General features: G+C 37.3%; 1 protein-coding gene across 1 annotated transcript in view; it reads right to left on the bottom strand.

Annotated features, from left to right (window-relative positions):
• ACAD11 (acyl-CoA dehydrogenase family member 11) overlaps window positions 1-16,161 on the bottom strand; it is a 95,121-nt gene that overhangs the window by 19,854 nt on the left and 59,106 nt on the right. Inside the window, 2 exon segments of the mRNA XM_059065341.2 lie at window positions 3,455-3,540; window positions 4,166-4,232. Of these exon segments, the coding sequence (XP_058921324.1) occupies window positions 3,455-3,540; window positions 4,166-4,232 (153 nt within the window).

Here is a 16,161-nt window from a genome sequence, read left to right as displayed (position 1 = left end):
AATTAATCTACTGAAATATAATTACTCAAAGATAGTGGAATTTAAAGGCCTCATGTCATACATTCCTAGGTAGACCAGAGCCTTGAACCCCCAGCACTGTGTAGCCCAGAAAACTTATCAACTGTTTTAGAAATTTTAAGAGATTTTAGATATCATTTCATCAAGAGATTTCTGAACTCATTCTCTGAAGTTGTAGAGCTATGAAAAAGACAGCTCCACAGCTCCAATCAGACTATTTTATTATTGCTTCTTCTTTGAAATTTTTTTTTTAAAGATTTTTTTGATGTTGGGGGTAGGAGTTTATTAATTAATTTATTTATTTTTGCTGTGTTGGGTCTTCGTTTCTGTGCGAGGGGTTTCTCTAGTTGTGGCAAGTGGGGGCTGCTCTTCATCGCAGTGCGTGGGCCTCTCACTATCGCGGCCTCTCTTGTTGCGGAGCACAGGCTCCAGACGTGCAGGCTCAGTAGTTGTGGCTCACAGGCCCAGTTGCTCCGCGGCATGTGGGATCTTCCCAGACCAAGGCTCAAACCCATATCCCCTGCATTAGCAGACAGATTCTCAACCACTGCGCCACCAGGGAAGGCTGTAGTCTTGCTTTTTTTTTTTTTTTTTTCCGGTATGCGGTCCTCTCACTGTTGTGGCCTCTCCCATTGCGGAGCACAGGCTCCGGACACGCAGGCTCAGCGGCCATGGCTCACGGGCTCACGGGCTCAGCCGCTCTGCGGCATCTTCCCAGACCGGGGCACGAACCTGTATCCCCTAGCATCGGCAGGCAGACTCTCAACCACTGCGCCACCAGGGAAGCCTGCAATTTTTTATAACGGGCTTCCAAAGAAAATTTTGCTTGGAAAAAAAAAGTTCCAATGGTTCAGAAATTGAAAGTGAATAATGTAATTTAAATTTCTGATTTGACCATTGTGGAAACCAATGCCTCATGATGTGAAGAACCTGCTTGAAGGGAGAGAGCAGGTTCAGCATTAGAGACAAAGCTGAGGCTGGGCTTTCAGGTATGTTTGCTCCCTGTCTAGGCTTGTTCACTGTGTGTTTGCCTCTTGAAAATGCTGGCATGTGACTGAGATTGCGAACACATTCACATTTTGTCTTTACATCACCCCTCCTCCCTGCCAAATTCTGCAGATAATCTCATGCTAACTCCACACCCTTTCCCAGTCAGAATAGACATTAATAATCAATTATGTCCACACTGTTTCTTTTGGCCTTGGCACAGGGAGTTGGAGAGGTGCTGGTGAAATTGTCATACTGAAATTTCAAACACAGGCTCTACAATGGAGGGTATTTGTAGCCAACCAACATTATAAACTCATTTTGGTGGTCTTTTAGGCTGTTGCTCTGCAACCCAACAACTTCCCATGCACAGTGTGCTCCAGGGAGCTTGTTCATCCCCGTCTTGCCAACACACTTTTCTTTTCTTTATGATTCAATCCTTTTTTTTTAGTTAATTTTTATTGGAGTATAGTTGCTTTACAATGTTGTATTAGTTTCTACTGTACAGCAAAATTAATCATCTACACACATCCCCTCTTTTTTTGGATTTCCTTGCCACTTAGGTTACCACGTGCATTAAGCAGAGTTCCTTGGGCTATACAATAAGTTCTCATTAGTCGTCTATTTTATACAATCAATAGTGTATATGTGTCAATCCCAAACTCCCAATTCCTCCCCCCTCCTCCCTCCCTGGGTATCCATACATTTGTTATCTATGTCTGTGTCTCCATTTCTGCTTTGCAAATAAGATAATCTATACCATTTTTCTAGGTTCCACATATATGTGTTAATATATGATATTTGTTTTTCTCTTTCTGACTTACTTCACTCTCTATGACAGTCTCTAGATCCATTCACGTCTCAACAAATGACCCAATTTCATTCCTTTTTATGGCTGAGTAATATTCCATTGTATATATGTACCACATCTTTTTTATCCATTCATCTGCCGATGGACATTTAGGTTGCTTCCATGTCCTGGCTATTGTAAAGAGTGCTGCAATGAACACTGGGGTGCATGTGTCTTTTTGAATTATGGTTTTCTGAGAGTATATGCCCAGAAGTGGGATTGCTGTGTCATATGGTAGTTGTAGTTTTAGTTTTTTAAGCAACCTCCATACTGTTCTCCATAGTGGCTGTATCAATTTACATTCCCACCAACAGTGCAGGAGGGGTTCCCTTTGCTCCACACCCTCTCCGGCATTTACTGTTTGTAGATATTTTGATGGTGGCCATTCTGACCAGTGTGAGGTGATACCTCATTGTACTTTTGACTTGCATTTCTCTAATAATCAGTGTTGTTGAGCATCTTTTCATGTTTGCCGACACACTTAACCTGTGGGTGCATTCTCCAGCTGCAGCCTACAGAAAGTGATGATGCCAAATGTTCCATAAAACTGCAAGTCTTACATCCACTACTAGAATATTTTCATTAGCCACTTTCAACAATAAACAGAAAGCCAGGGTCACCACAAAACCTGAAGTTCAGTAAACATTTTCATAACATTTATCACCGGCTGACAGCTATATAACTTCTTATTTACATGTTTGTATTTATTCTGTCTCCTTCCTCCAGCATGCAAGCTCCACAAGGGCAGAGATCTTGGTCTACTGTGTTCACTAATGTATTCTAAGTACCTGGAACGGTGCTCAGCACTCAACAAATACTTGCTGAGTGAGCAACCTGATTGGCAAGGAAACAGTGAACATGAACCTGAGCAAAAGTATCCTTGCTTCTTAGAAATTCCACCCAAGGACAGAAGGAAGGAAAAGTTTTGCATTCAAATCAGTCAAAACCCATTGCTTATTAATAGCTCTTGAGGTTGATTGACTAAGAAAGCTAAACTTGAAAATGAAAATGAATGTTACTATGGGTTACCTAGATTTAATTTTCCAGGTGTATTTCATTAATCTATTCTCCTGGATGATGAAGAGAAGACTGGCAGACAGAGTCATTATTCCTTGAATACCAGTCTGCCCTTTCCCAAAAGCAGACAAAACGTGGTAGAATGCAGCACCACCTCTCTTTTTATTTGTTCTATTCTGAACTCCACTCGTAGTTTTATTAAGCATCAAAAAATTTCCAAGAACCCATCTTGTGCATTAAAATGCTATCTAGGGACTTCCCTGGTGGTCCAGTGGTTAAGAATCCACCTTCCAATGCAGGGGACGTGGGTTTGATCCCTGGTCAGGGAACTAAGATCCCACATGCTGTGGGGCAACTAAGCCCACGCTCTCTAGAGCCTGAGCACCACGACTAGAGAGCCTGCCCTCTGCAATGAAAGATCCCACGTACCGCAGTGAAGATCCTGTGTGCCACAACTAAGACCTGATGCAGCCAAATAAATAAATAAATATATTTTTAAAATGTTATCTAGTCCCTTCAGTGTTACTGCATATTCTAGTCTTCCTGCTTGCAAATACATGGACAGGTTGATTGAATACTTACCCAGGTAGCCAAAAACAGACAAGGGCCTTATTACTTCTACTCCAGGTGTGTTGATGGGAACAAGAATCATGCTGTGTTGTTTGTGTCTGGTCAAAAGAAAAACAGATGTTAGGAAAAGTGTCCTAAGTGGAAAAATAAAACAGATGTTAGGCAGAGTCTCAACTGTCATTTTTTCATTGTTGTTATCATGTAATTATGTAAGCAATGACGTCTGGAATGGGAACCGTGTAAAAAACATACACTAAGTACATTCAGATGCAGGCTGTGATCTGGAACAATGATGATTTTAAAATATGTGAAAGTTATTTAACTGAGGCTTCTCATTGCTCAAAGTGGTAACTGGCAACTGATATTCAATACATTAAACATTTCAAGACTATTGCCTTGGATCTAAATGTCTAACTTACAAACAGTTTTGAAAAATTTTATATATCTTATAATCTGATCCAAACAGCTTTGAGGATTCAGCAACACTTTTAATACAGGAAATTCCACAGTGAAGAATGTACAGCAACACTCCCTAATGTTTTCTAAATATATCTTTTAGCAAAATAATTGTGAAATACAAACATGTGACATTTAATGTCATAATATATTTTATATTATTATGATTTGTGAGCCCAAATGGTGTGTTTTAAGTAAATTAAGTGTATACAGAGAAACACCTACTCTTATTCCTCATAGATTTCTCATTCACTATTGTTTTATTACCTGGTTACACAGTTATTGTTAGTTTTTCCCATAACAATTGCAATTTTGCACTTTGGATTCCCAGCTCCTAAAACCAGAGAGAAAATGACAACAATACATCATAAAAAGAAATTTTTAGTCTGATATTTCACCATAAAAGTTCTAATCTTTCTAAGTTTACCTCTGGGAAAACAAACAAACATACAGGAAGAAAACCCTTAATTCATTAAAAAAAAATAATGCTATATACAAAACTGTATATCACCCAATAAAAATCACTAGCCAAGGCCAAGAATGGACTTCTCAATGAGAGCTGCTGCACAAAAATAACCAGAAGTCAAAGAAGCTGTGAAAGAGCTGCAGCCCTTAAGACAAAATGACAGCTCTCCATTCATACCATTTAAGACATCAGCATGCTAGAAAGGTTGTGAAGTTCTTCTAGCGTATTTCCTCCTGTTTAGATCCCATATTTTTGGACATATGGACAAGAAGTACTAAAACTCATGATATTTACTTCCCAACCAGTGACTGAGAAAGACCTAATTTCCCCAGCCATGGGGATGTGTGAGGGTGAGTCTGTTTGAGGATTTCAGTACCTATCCCAGATTACATCATTTGCCCTAGTTATGCTATGGAGTAGCAGAAGATGGTTTACTTGGAGCTGTCCACATATATGAGGCTCTGATTCCACCTTCAGTAAGCCTAGGTTCTCATTCATTGATTTATTAAGGGTTAAAATTTGAAAATATAAAGCTATTCTCATTTTAATGTAAACTTTTATTTAACTACAGTTTAAGGTCTATGGCAATTCCCCAAAGGGGCCTTCTTGCAAAAAGTAAGTTTCATTTTCACCAGCCTAAGCACCTAGTCCCTCAGGGAAACTACCATTTAACTGGTGTTCTAATTATAAGACTGCAAGCAACTGGGTCAGATTAAGTTAAACACATAACTTCTTATAAAAAGTGGTTTTAGGAGATGTGAAATCATATGAAGATTAAATTTGAAATGTTAGGAATTATGTCAAATCGTAGAATAAGACCATAAAATCCCAGGATTTAAAGGATAAACTCTAGGGGACATATTAAAGGCCACTGCAAGGATGTAATCAGTGAGATCCAGATGGTGGGAAATCTACAAGACACATAATCCAGTTTCTTCAACAATTAAATTTCAGTAAAAAGGAAAATAGAGGGATAGGGAAAAAAGGAAGGGAGCTTACAGATAAAAAGAGATGAAGAGAGTCTTAAAAAGAGTATCAACCAACAGGAATTTTTAGACCTTATTTGGATCCTAATTCAATTAAACAAACTAAAAAGCATTAATCACAATTATGAAACATTAGAAATTTGAATATGTAATGATATTAAGTAATTTTAGATGTGCTAATGGTTTTGTGGTTACATTTTTTTTTTAACATCTTTATTGGAGTATGATTGTTTTACAATAGTGTGTTAGTTTTTCCTTTACAACAAACTGAATCAGTTATACATATACATATGTTCCCATATCTCTTCCCTCTTGCATCACCCTGTGGTTACATTTTTTAAAGCACCCGTATTGAGATACACACTGAAATGTTTGTGAAAGAACTAATATGATGTCTGGGATTTATTTCAAAATAATATGGGGAGAGGAGGGAATGAGAGCAGGGATGAAGCAAGGGTGGCCATGAGTTGGAAACTGCTGAGTTGCAAAACTATTCAGAGTATTCCTGGGAGACCTAAATATGTAGCAAAGATATAAAGGAGAAACATGGGTGGTACACTGAAATGTCTGCAAATAGGTCACATAATAGTGAACATGAGGAGTAAAGGAGGGTAGGGCCCAGAGGAAAGAGATGCCTTAACTTTATAGATTGAGGGGATTGGGAAAAGAACATAGTGAAGAAGCAGTGCTAGAAGAAAGATGATTAGTTGAGAAACAGAGACCAAGGCAAGCAGAGGTAAAGAAAGAGAAGAGAGGGTAAAAATGAATAGAAAAACTAGAGAAAAGGGGTCTACTTTAAACATTGGCATTTACATCTGAAATTGTGAAACCGCTTACAATTGAATCTCTGGCTCTATAGAAGAAATGGATGAAACAGAATGCAAAACTACAGCTCTTGCAGTGTTTTCAGTCTATATAAGGAGATACTAAATAAACAGAGAAAACTATAGAGTGGAAACAATCTAATATTTCCTAGAGTTTAGAACAGAAACTGAATTGATAGCTTTTCTAAAACCAACTTGGAGAGATTCAAGATAGCAGAAATATGTGTTTATCTCCCATAGCTCCTGAGATCCCATTGAAATAAAAACATAAAAGTATAATGAAGGCATAACCGTAACAGAAAAGGAAGTAAAGAATGTGAGGCAACAGGATTAGGGGTGTTGGTGGCCACCAACAAATGAGAGCTTTCAATAAGTATTTGGGGAACAGATAGAGGCAAGTTGACCAATGAAGTGCACAGAGAAGTCAGAGCCTAGCAAATGATGTAAGGAACTGCAAAGGGAGAGGGTTCTGACTCTGGAGTCAGAAGTTATGACTGATAAGTGAGGCTACCAAAGGGGGATTAATCTAGTATTTATAGTTGGGCAAATGTAACAGGTGGCATAAAGTCATTCTGAGACCTGGGGGACTGTAGCCTGAAAGCTAGCTTCCCATCAGCAGACTCTAAAGTGAGTCCCAGCCCAGCTCCACCAAAAGTTTCCTTGCAGAACTGCTACTCAGGAGAGAAAAATGGCTGGAAAAGAGCTGTTAAAACAAAGGAAACCTCAACCAGCTACTCTTCCTTTTTTCTTAAGTATGAATAGAAAAACAAGGATCTGTAATATGTGAAGAGTCTGCAGCATTAAAGAGAATGACTCACCAAAATAAAGAAACTGTAAAACTGATTGGAATAGGAAGCCTAAAGACTCCAGGAGAGAGGTCTCCAGAAAAGAAAGAACTCAATAGAATTAAAGTTATAATTTAAAGGTGTGTGTGTGTGTGTGTGTGTGTGTGCGCGCACGCGCGTGTGCGTGTGTGTGGATAAGGGGAAGGAGATATAAAAGCAAATAATGAAATGAAAGAAAAATGGTAATTAGAAACTGCAGGAAAATAATTTGTAAATTTACAAGTGAACCATAGTCTAAATATAAAAGAAACTACAGTATGGCATGAATTTAAGTAATACATAGAATGTAAAACTATTTTAACTGATGTTGATGCTTAGGAACACTCTCCTTACACTGGCCAAGGTGATATTATATTGAATCAGTTAGAGAAGGACATGAAATCTATCTAATACACTACTCAGACCAGCATTGAACAATATTAGCATAGTCCTATAAGGTAAGTGTTGGTTTTCAAAGTTTAGAGTCATTCTGTGGTCAACAATGATTATGGTTGCAAGACAGAAATAAATGTTAGTAATTCTGACAATGTAAAAGTAGAAGCTGTGGCTGACATAAGGTAAAATATGGAAGGGAAAATAAAAGGTAGAGAAAGGGGTAGGTGCACTCACGTATCTTTAGGTTATAAAGAGGAGCTTGAAGAGATTCTGTGGAATGGGGATGCAGAGGAGAAATTTAGAGATATCATCTAAAGTGTAAAAAGTAACCAATCAAAAAATTGAAATAATAAATGTCTACGTTACGAAAGGGCAGAGAGTTATAATACATGTGAGCGAAACTGTTCTTAATCAAATTGTGGAATCGATAAGTAGTGTCTAAAATGAATAAACTGGGAGAGAGGAAAAAAAACATTTTACCTAAAATTATAGCAGAAACCAGAGAACTGAAAACAGAAACCTCGAGTCTTCTCCAGGGTATGGTATTGTTGTGTGAAGGGATGGGAAACAGTATGCTCTTAAATATTTTCAGATTTGTTACCATTTTAAATTGAATAACAATAACTACTACTACTTTTTTAAAAAATTAAAAGAAAACCAGCCTATTATCTTGTGAATAAATCTGTAGATCCTAATTCGGAGAAGGAAACTGAGAGATCTGCTGAATAAACTGCAATATGTTTTTTCTCTTTCCTAATCTCCCTTTAATCTGAACGTTTTATCTTTGGACTGTGGAGGCAATTTCCTGCATATAGTGTGGCACTTCCCCACTTCTAAGTGATAATACATAACTCCAGTAATCCTACATGTATAACTCTGCCTTATGAAATGCCTAAAATGATAAAAACACTAAAAATAGATTTCATCTGGGAAAAGGAGGGGAAGGGAGGGAGGCAGTGTGCCTAAAATGGGTGATTCTGTTCATCCCCAGGCTGGTAGTGGAATAAGGAAACACCTTAAACTGATTTAGAGCTTGAATCACAAGACTGCTTTCTGCATGGCCAAAGCCAAAGGAATTGTCAGAACTTGCAATCATATATACATATACGATTTTATCTAATGACTAGAAAGGAAGGGAAGGAAGTCTTTTAACTAACTGGAACAGAACATTTAAAAAAACAGCATTAAATTGGCCATTTGATGCAACACTGTAATCACATAATAAATATGTTAAGCAAAATTGTCTCCTATGTTTTCCCAAATATATGACTTATTGCCTTATCCTGGGGCTAAGACAAATATGACATATTATATATAAGATAAAGGGCAAGACCATTTTCTGCACCCTTCTGTGCTTTTGCATCATAATCTTATTACCAGTTGCTTCAAAGAAAATTCAATAAAGTTTTTATATTGAAAAGAAACAAATCTGCTTTTTGTTAAAAGAAAAACATAAGCATCTTCACAAATACAACAGAAATTTAATGTTGTCCAAGTAGAACACTTTACAATGCCTTGAAAAGTCTGCGGTATGTGTACTGATATTAGATAACAAAGGCCTTTAATACAGGTTAAACATACTTATTGTATACCAACCAATAATAAATGGCAGTTATAGGATTTCTAGAATTTTGTATATTATATATATATATATATATAATTTTAGCGCAGTTTTAGGTTCATAGCAAAATTGAGGGGAAGATACGGAGATTTCCCATATCCCCCTTACCACCTCCATACATAGCTTCCCCCATTATCAATACTGCCCACCAGAGTGGTACGCTTTTTACAAGTGATGAACCTACATTTGACCATCATAACCACCCAAAGTTCACAGTTTACATTATAGTTCATTCTTTTTTTTAAAATGATAACATTTTATTATAGAAAAAGCATCCCAAATATAAGATTTTGTATACACTGGTAGTGAACAAGTGCAACTTTAAAAGTAAATACAAAGTAAAGAGGCAAAACTACAAGCATTTTGCCTTTAAGAGAAAACATAACATTCTCCTGCAGCGGTGAACCCACGCAGAGCGCAAATGTGGCTCCATCTCCCATAAAGGCATCAGGTTGCTTTCTGAACTATGCCCAGTTTATCAATTTCAAAATGATGGCAAGAAGGGAGTTCCCTGGTGGCTTAGTGGTTAGGATGCTGGGCTTTCACTGCCAGTGGCCCGGGTTCAATCCCTGGTCAGGGAACTGAGATCCCACAAATTGCACAGTGCAGCCAAAAAACCAAAAACAAAACAAAACAGAAAAAACATGATGGCAAGAACTGGCACTGAATAAATCTCTAAGACTGATTCTTAACTTTCTATTGACTGTTACTTAATAAAGGTTCCCATCACACTTTGAGCGTTTAAAGCCTGAGCTCTGATTGTTTTTACTTACAGAAGGATCCGTTGGAACACTATCCATCCTTCCTGGGCTTATTCCACAGTATTTTCATAGACCTGTATACACATTACTGATCATTCTTGATGTTGTACATTCTATGGGTTTGGGCAAAGGTATAATGACATGTACCCATAATTATATATCTCACTGTCCTAAAAATCCTCTGTGCTCCACCTACTCATCCCTCCCCACCCCCAACCCTGGCAACGACTGATCTTCTTACTGTCTCCAGAGAGTTTTGTCTTTTCCAGAATGTCATATATTTGGAATCATAGCCTTTTCACTTAATAATAGGCATTTAAAGTTTCTCCATGTCTTTTCATGGCTTGGTAGCTCCTTTCTTTTTAGCACTGGATAATATTCCATTATACGGATGTTCTTCTTTTAAATGGCCATCTCTCCTTCTCAACTCTTCTTCTGGAACTCCAAGTACACATAGTTTAGACCTTTTGATATCATCCCACAATTTCCTAAGACTGTTCATTTCTTTCCATCTTTTCCGTGGCCGCTGAGCCTGCGCGTCCGGAGCCTGTGCCCCACAATGGGAGAGGCCACAGCAGTGAGAGGCCCATGTACCACACACACACACACACACAAAATCTATCTAAGATGTTATACTCTTGATGTTGAGCCCACTTGACTATCCTCATTTATTGAACCATGTCTGACTTTCCAAATTGTGTTTAGTTAGTTTTACAGCAGTGTGTCCTTCTAATTTTTATAGGTGCTAATACATAGAAAATGAATTCCACAAATCTGAGGATCAACCGGAAGAACATCAGGATGATTCAAATGGTAGATGATAATACTTAAATTACACTGTGGATCTTAACTGAAATTTCTTATCTGAAAACACTGGGCTGGGGGAATTTTTTTTACCCTTGATTCGTCCTGGCTCTGCAATAATATGTAATCATGCTTTGATTCTTAGCTAGAAATTATTGAGAAAAGAGTATTTTCCAGAAAGGCTTACTTTTAATTTTTCAACTGGATATTTTTCTACTTGGGGTTTTTGAGCTTTTACTCATAGGAAGACTTGAGGCCCTTAGGCTAAAGAGTCAGGCCACTTGCTCCATATAACACATTGTCTCCTTGGTGGGTGTACTTCTGAAAATCAGATTAGGACATAATGGTATGACTTGGAGTTCATTTTCATTACAGATCTTTTCTTTGTCTACTTTCTATCCTGGTAATCAATAACATTTTGGGTAAATCTTTTAAGGTTTCATGGATTTTAATTCTAGATAAACAGAAGCTGAATCCTTCAAAAGTAAAATCTTCTCTACAATTCTCTCAAACCCTAACCAAAAGCCATCTTTTTCCAATTCTATATTTCTCTCTAGTATTTCCCAATAGTATTTCTTGTCTTGCTCTTTCTATCATAAAAAATTCTTGCCACAGCTTTATGTAAGTGCCCAACAGATTTCAGATATCAGGTAAATTTTGAAGAAACTCAAGAAACAAGGCAAATAATTCTTTAATTCTGCTTTGCTCAATTTAATATGGAAAACAATTCAGATTCTAAAAAGATAAAACTTCTAAATTGGCTCTCCTTTTGGGGGTCATTAAGTAGAGGAAGTAAGGGTGAATATGTAAGCTGTAAATTTTGAAATATTTTGATTTAACCTTGATGCTTCAGAAAATGGGAAAACTCTCTCACAAATATATCATCTCATCTTAGCTACAAGCATAATTTGGCAGGTGCAGCAACAGAAATGTCCTTCTTCTAAAGGGAGCTTTTGCTCTCATGTTATTTTAGTTAATGAACAGGATACCAAATGTCATAAATTAAATATATTAAAGGAAATATGAATAGACCAGAAAATGTCTAAATATATCTGCTGTGTCACAGGCCTTCATGAATGAAAACAGATGGCATAGATAAAATAATTTTGTTTTTAATCCAGACTGTGGTATTTAAAGTCTGCTCAAGTGCCAGGATTAAGTCAGGCTGAAAAGGACATTTTACTGATATTTGCTGATGAGTTTTAATTTCACAGGCTCTTACAACCACATGGTTGTGGTTGTAACACAAGGAAAGATGACAGGTGGAGAAAATCATGACTATTGGGTATGGATATGGTCTGTAACAATTTAAAAAAGTGATATAAACAATAATATAATATGAAGTGCAGTTAGCCATGTACAAAGTCTCAAGGTTATTTCTTCTACCAACACATTTCTGAACTTCTGAGGTGAAATACTTAAACTTCATTTGGTCTTAGCATTAATATTAATACTTAGCTTTAATTCAAATACGAATGAAAAACCAATATGAGTTAAGTTACATTTTACAATGAAATTTCCACTTGTTAAAAAAAGAAAAAGTTTATCATTCGGTTAAGAAAAAAAACAATCTCATGTGTGCCCTTGGAATATGTGCTATTATTAATAGGGGAAACAACCTTTGAAATTCACTTACTGTACCGCTAGGAAGATTTACATTTAATAAGTATTCAATAAATGTTACATGCTGTCACTATTACAAAATAGAGTTGGATCAAAATCAGGTTCAAATAGATCAGAATTGAAAATTTTTTTAAAATTCAAATAATCAAGACATTAAAGGGCTTCCCCGGTGGCTCAGTGGTTAAGAATCTGCCTGCCAATGCATGGGACACGGGTTCAAACCCTGGTCCGGGAAGATCCCACATGCTGCGGAGCAACAAAGCCTGTGTGCCACAACTACTGAGGCTGTGCTCTAAGGCCGGTGAGCCACAACTACTGAAGCCCACACGCCTAGAGCCCGTGCGCCATAAAAAGAGAAGCCACCGCATAGAGAAGCCCGCTCACAGCAACAAAGACCGAATGCAACCAAAAATAAATAAATAAATTTATTTTTAAAAAGACATTAAAAAAACTAGGAGAAAAAACAATTTGGTATCTATGAAATCTCTGGATGGGAAAGAAATTTTAAGCCTCAAAATAAATGTGGGAATTCCCTGGCAGTCCAGTGGTTAGTACTCTGAGCTCTCACTGCCAAGGCCCTGGCTTCAATCCCTGCACGCAGCCAAAAAAAAAAAAAAAAAGAAATCAAAGGAAAAAGATTGACTGGTTTATCTGTATAAAATTATTGTACAGTAAGAAACAAAATTAAAACAAAAAACAATTTAAGGGGCTGGTGGCCCAGTGGTTGAGAGTCCGCTTGCTGATGGAGGGGACACGGGTTCGTGCCCCAGTCCGGGAAGATCTCACATGCCGCGGAGCAGCTAGGCCCGTGAGCCATGGCCACTGAGCCTGCGCGTACGGAGCCTGTGCTCCGCAAAGGGAGAGGCCACAACAGTGAGAGGCCCGCGTGCCGCAAAAAAAAAAAAAACCAATTTAGGGAAAATATCTCATACATAGCTGGCAAGGGTAGGGAAAGGGTACTGAATCTGTTACAAGTCATTTAAGAGAGCAAGATGGTAGTGGAATAACACATTCAACTGGCAACGTTCTAGAGAAATAGACACTTCCATATACTATTGGTGAAAGTGCAAAGTAATACCATCCCTATGGAGTACAATTTGGCAATATCCATCAAAATTAGATTCTTTTATCCTTTGATCTACCAGTTCAACTTCTGGGATTTATCCTACAGATATAGCTGCTTCTGAATGAACTGACAGATGTAGATTATTAACTGTAGTAGTATTGTTTATACTTGCAAAGAATTGGGCATAAATCAATATCCATCAATAGGAGACTATTATATGGTATGTATAAGGAAGTTTTCTATGCCCTTATTGAAAGAACTCTAAGATTATTCTACAGAATGCTATCTTTAGTGTAATAAGAAAAGGGATAGTTATACATGGTTAGTCCCATTCTTCAACATCCCTCAGTAAGATTAGATTAAGTGCAGTTTCCTACCATATCTGCAAAGATGCTCTCTATAACATTATTTGTAACAGCAAAACACTGGAAACACTCAAAAAGTTCTATAGCAGTTGAATGGTAAGTCAAATTATGATAATCCACATAAAATATTATTTAGCTATGAAAAATGTCATTTATAGTGAGTTTGAATAACATGAAAATGCTTAAGCAAAAATGCTAAATAAAAAACTCATATACAGGGCTTCCCTGGTGGCGCAGTGGTTGAGAGTCCGTCTGCCGAGGCAGGGGACACGGGTTCGTGACCTGGTCCGGGAAGATCCCACATGCCGCGGAACGGCTGGGCCGGTGAGCCATGGCCGCTGAGCCTGCGCGCATCCGGAGCCTGTGCTCCGCAACGGGAGAGGCCACAACAGTGAGAGGCCCGCGTACAGCAAAAAAAAAAAAAAACAACTCATATACAATATGAATTCAATATGTAGTATGGACACTAAAGAGTAATCATAAGATTATTAAATAATGCTCAATTTATATCTCAATGAAGACATTTTCAGTGAAAATGTAAAATATAGTTTAGTCAGATTGCTTCCCAAGCACCTAATACTGAGAAAAATGGCACTACAAGAGGAAGATGAGAAATGGGTGTGGAGAGAGAGATTCTATAGGAACAAGGGACATTGCTATGTTAGGACCAGTGAGGAAGGGTGAGACAATTTATGGTGAGAAGCCAGTTGGAATCAACCTATGGTGGAAGGCAAGTGGAAGAGAGGTACAAAAAAAAAGGAGCTAAAGAAGCATCAAGTAAATACTCTGAAAAGTTGCCTATCCTCCAAGCTTTATGATTGACTTTCAAATGTTGTCAAGTATTCCCTATTAACACCTCTTCTAGTTCTGTTGAGGAGGAAAATACAGGAAAAGGTCAGTCAGTGAGCTAGTTTCACCATGCTTCATACACAGATGCGACTCACTATAAGAAGAAGCTTGATCCTGAGATCCTTTATGCCCCAAGGGCTGGGTATGTGTTTGAGCTAGCAAAAATTATGACCAAATTGAAAACATGTAAAGATTATAGCTTTATAACTGATTTACAAGAAGGAAATCCTATTTACAAGAAAGTATGTGGTTGAAAGTACATGGGGGAGGAAATGAAAGAAAAGGATGGATACTTTTAAATATCTATAAATATGTATCAAAATTCTATAATAGATGACATCATGGAATTATACATATGCATAAGAGATAGTATGAAAAAGTAGAAATCGCCTAAGACTAAAGATCTGGATCTAAAATTCCAGCTGCATTGTTAAATTTATAAGTCTGTGGAAGATAAGTTACTTAAGCACTGATTGATTGGCTGATTGATTCATTCATTCATACATTTAATTAGTCATTAAAGAACTACAGCATCAAGGGCAAGTAAAATGGGACAATAATCAGAAGGGAAAGTAGAATTATTTATTAATTCAAAATATTTATTGGTATCTACTATGTGCCAGGCACTATTCTATATATTTATATATGAACAAATCATACAAAAGTCCCTAACCTGATGAAGCTTATATTCTAATACAGGGCAAGATACATTAGACACCAAACACAATATAAATGATGTACATTAGCACATGAAAAGTGCTATGGGTAAGGTTGATTGGGAGTATAGGCAGATGAAGGGTATTTAGTTTAATTAATTTATTTAATTTTTGCCCTCTGTTTTATTGAGATATAACTGTATAAGTTTGACTTACATACATCATGAAATGATTATCAGAATAAGTTTGGTGAACATCCATCATCTCACACAGATACAAAATGAAAGAAATAGAAAAATATTTTCTTCCTTGTAATGAGACCTCTTAGCGTTTACTCTATTAACACTTTCCATATATAACATACAAAAGTGTTAATTCTATTTATTATGTTGTACATTACTACTACTTGTGTATCTTATACCTGGAAGTTTGTACCTTTTTTGACCACCTTCATCCAATTCCCTTCCCCTTCCACCTGCCTCTTGCAACCACATATCTGATCTCTTTTTTTTATGTTTGTTTGTTTTTGAAGTACAATTGACCTACAACACTATGTTAGTTCCTGTTACACGACACAGTGAGTGGATATTTCTAAACATTTTAAACTGACCACTACGATAAATCTGGTTATGATATGTCAACATACAAAGATATTACTTACTTATTGGCTATATTCCTCACACTATACATTTCATCCCCATGACTCATTTATTTTGCAAGTGGAAGTTTGTAATCCTTTTTTTTTTAAAATTTGATGCACGTTATGGAATAATGTATTAAATGTATACATATCAACAAAGATGTATTTTTAAATACATTTATTTTATTTATTTATTTTTGGCTGCATTGGGTCTTTGGGCAAGCAGGGGCTACTCTTCGTTCCGGTGCCCACGGGCTTCTCATTGCTGTGGCTTCTCTCGTTGTGGAGCTCTGGCTTTAGAGCACAGGCTCAGTAGTTGTGGCATGTGGGCTTAGTTGCTCGAGGCATGTGGGATCTTCCCAGACCAGGGCTTGAACCCCGT

This window comes from Kogia breviceps, chromosome 5 (assembly GCF_026419965.1).
Source record: "Kogia breviceps isolate mKogBre1 chromosome 5, mKogBre1 haplotype 1, whole genome shotgun sequence".
NCBI classification, from domain to species: Eukaryota; Metazoa; Chordata; class Mammalia; order Artiodactyla; family Physeteridae; genus Kogia; species Kogia breviceps.
The sequence above is the reverse complement of the archived record's forward strand: the minus strand, read 5'-3'. Positions and strand labels throughout refer to the sequence as shown.